We start from the raw sequence: 2,252 nt of genomic DNA, 5'->3' as shown, positions 1-2,252 counted from the left end.
GTTCTCCCAGAACGAAAACTGGTTCACAGCGACCACATCCACCTCGTCGTACAACGATGGGAACTTCGTGTACATGTCCATGATGTCGGAGATCACGACGGGGAACGCTAAGTTGAGGTCGCGGAGGTAGCTTCGCACTGTTTTGAGGTGGCCGAGGACGGTCTTGATGCCGTGGCGGTCGCTGCTACCAGTCGTCTTTCCCGCCCCTTGCACGTAGTACCGGTACAAGGCTTCGCTCGACACTTGGATGCCGAGGATGTTGTCGTTGTTGATCAATTTGGTATCATCATTCACGAGCTCCTTCAAGGCGTCATATTGCGACGGGAATGAGTCGATCGCGACCTCGCTCCATAGGCCGAGCCAGACCTTGGGAGCATTCCACCAGTGCGATATTTTACAGTTTTATCCGGATTATTTACAGTTTTGACAACCCCACCAGGCGACTGTAAAATACAGGAAGGAAACTGTAAATTTTTACCGCGAGACGGCAAATCGGCCAGATTCACAGTCGCGACTGTAAAATACAGTTTTGACGAATTTGCCAATATCATGCTATCAATGGATAATTTTGTCCAATCATGTGCGTATGGAGTCAACAATCAGTTGGTTCAGAAATGGAATCAGCCAAGGCCGTCCGTGGCTCAACTTCACGACCGACGAAGACTGCCAGCTTGTCCGGTCATGGAGCAACATCTCTCAAGATGCGTCCAAGGGTAGCAGTCAGAAGTCAGACCAATTCTGGTCGCGTATCGAAACCAACTTCAATCAGTACTCCGACGGCGCAATCCAACGCTCTGGGCGCTCGTTGTCGTCACGCTGGGCCACCATCCTGGATCAATGCAACAAGTTCGTGGGATGTTTTGCCACGGTGAGGTCCAAGCTTACAAGCGGGGAGAGTGATGGGCCGGGAGATGCCGAGCTGGTGCGACGTGCCAAGGAGCTTTTCGCGAAAAAGGCTGATGCACGTGGCAAGCAGTCGTGCTTCATGTTTTTGCATGCCTGGGAAATTTTGCGCACCGTACCAAAGTGGCAGGACTTGCGCAGCCAACAGCCTGGCAATGACCGTGCAAAAAAGCGCATGAAATTAGACGAGAACGACGACATTGTCTCCGACGACGATGTCCGTCAACGCCCGCTTGGAGTGAAAGCATCGAAGAAACTGAAGGCGTCGCGCGGCATCATGGCGGGTCGGAAGTGCAGAAGACAGTAGCTGATGCTCAGCTTCTCCGGGCAAATGCTATGCTGCTGCAAGCTGAGTTGTCACTCATGACGGTACCTCTTACTGGTTTGTCCGATACTGCCAAGGAATTTGTTCTGTTGAAACAAGCAAAGGTTTTGGCCAAGGAAAAAGTCAAAATTTATGCGCCAACGCACAAACGTGCGCGCCAGGCGTTCATTTCCGGATAAGAACGTTATTCGGATATTTTATAGTTTTACCGCTGGGGTTGACAAAAAACAAAATACAGGAACTGTAAAACGGTATTTTACAGTCTGATTATACTGTCGCACCGATGGGGATGCCCTGAGTGCGTTGTCGCGGGCGGCTTCGAGCACGCTCTTGGAGCAATTAAAGTCCATCCCGTAGATGCGAACGTAGTCGGTGACTCGCCTGAGAACATTGAAGTCCTCGGCGATCGTGAGGAAATCCCTGCACCCACCGTCGATCGTGGTACGGGCGTCGTAGTTGATGCCGTAGAACTTGGCGTCCAGCGCCGCCACGGATGAGGCGGCGAACGCGGCAGCGATAGCAAGCGACGATGGTACTTTCATCGGAGAAAATTGAGGAATGCACGACTCAGCCTCGCCAACTCTTTCGGCCAAGCGTGGAAGCCATGCATGCTGTTTGAGGGCCAGTTCGAGTAGTAGATTTGCGGATTGTCTCAGAACATTGTATTTTTATCCAACGCTTATTGGTTAAATTATATATTTATTCGGTAATGCAAAAATGTCTTCACCCGGAGTGATTTGATTGGTCAAGTCTCCGGAAAATCAGCACTTCGCATACTACTTCGACGCAGGATTTATCCACCCAGTGTTACAAAATGTCCCCACTTTAAGCCGTCAAAATCACTGCCAACCGACCACTTTAAGCTGGAAAATCTCCGATTTAGATAAAACATCTTGGTTGAAGTATGGCACAGAATTCCGGATAAAAGTGAATTGTAACTTGTGACAGAAAACAGCTTGATTGAAAACTACTGTATAGGTATAACATAGTACTACTAGTACTACTACGTAGTACTCCGCCTATT

The 2,252-nt window shown here is 49.7% G+C and overlaps 3 protein-coding genes across 3 annotated transcripts in view; 1 reads left to right on the top strand and 2 right to left on the bottom strand.

Annotated features, from left to right (window-relative positions):
- Nucleotides 1–352, bottom strand: part of H257_11633 (hypothetical protein) — a gene marked incomplete at both ends in the record, with an annotated part of 749 nt that extends 397 nt beyond the window's left edge. The window contains 2 exons of the mRNA XM_009838632.1: nt 74–300; nt 323–352. Coding sequence (XP_009836934.1) covers nt 74–300; nt 323–352 — 257 coding nt within the window. The remainder of the gene's footprint in view (nt 1–73; nt 301–322) is intronic.
- A 218-nt stretch (nt 353–570) lies between these two features.
- H257_11632 (hypothetical protein) lies at nt 571–1,390 on the top strand. The gene has a single exon (XM_009838631.1). It carries the CDS (start codon nt 587–589, stop codon nt 1,208–1,210), a length of 624 nt encoding a protein of 207 aa, XP_009836933.1. The 5' UTR covers nt 571–586; the 3' UTR covers nt 1,211–1,390.
- H257_11631 (hypothetical protein) lies at nt 1,280–1,770 on the bottom strand (the record flags this gene model as incomplete). Its single annotated transcript, XM_009838630.1, has 2 exons — nt 1,280–1,297; nt 1,510–1,770. 2 exons carry the CDS (start codon nt 1,768–1,770, stop codon nt 1,280–1,282), a joined length of 279 nt encoding a protein of 92 aa, XP_009836932.1.
- Nucleotides 1,771–2,252: the final 482 nt, after the last annotated feature.

Source organism: Aphanomyces astaci, assembly GCF_000520075.1.
Source record: "Aphanomyces astaci strain APO3 unplaced genomic scaffold supercont1.35, whole genome shotgun sequence".
NCBI lineage: Eukaryota > Oomycota > Saprolegniomycetes > Saprolegniales > Verrucalvaceae > Aphanomyces > Aphanomyces astaci.
This window is presented reverse-complemented; position numbering and strand designations above follow the sequence as displayed.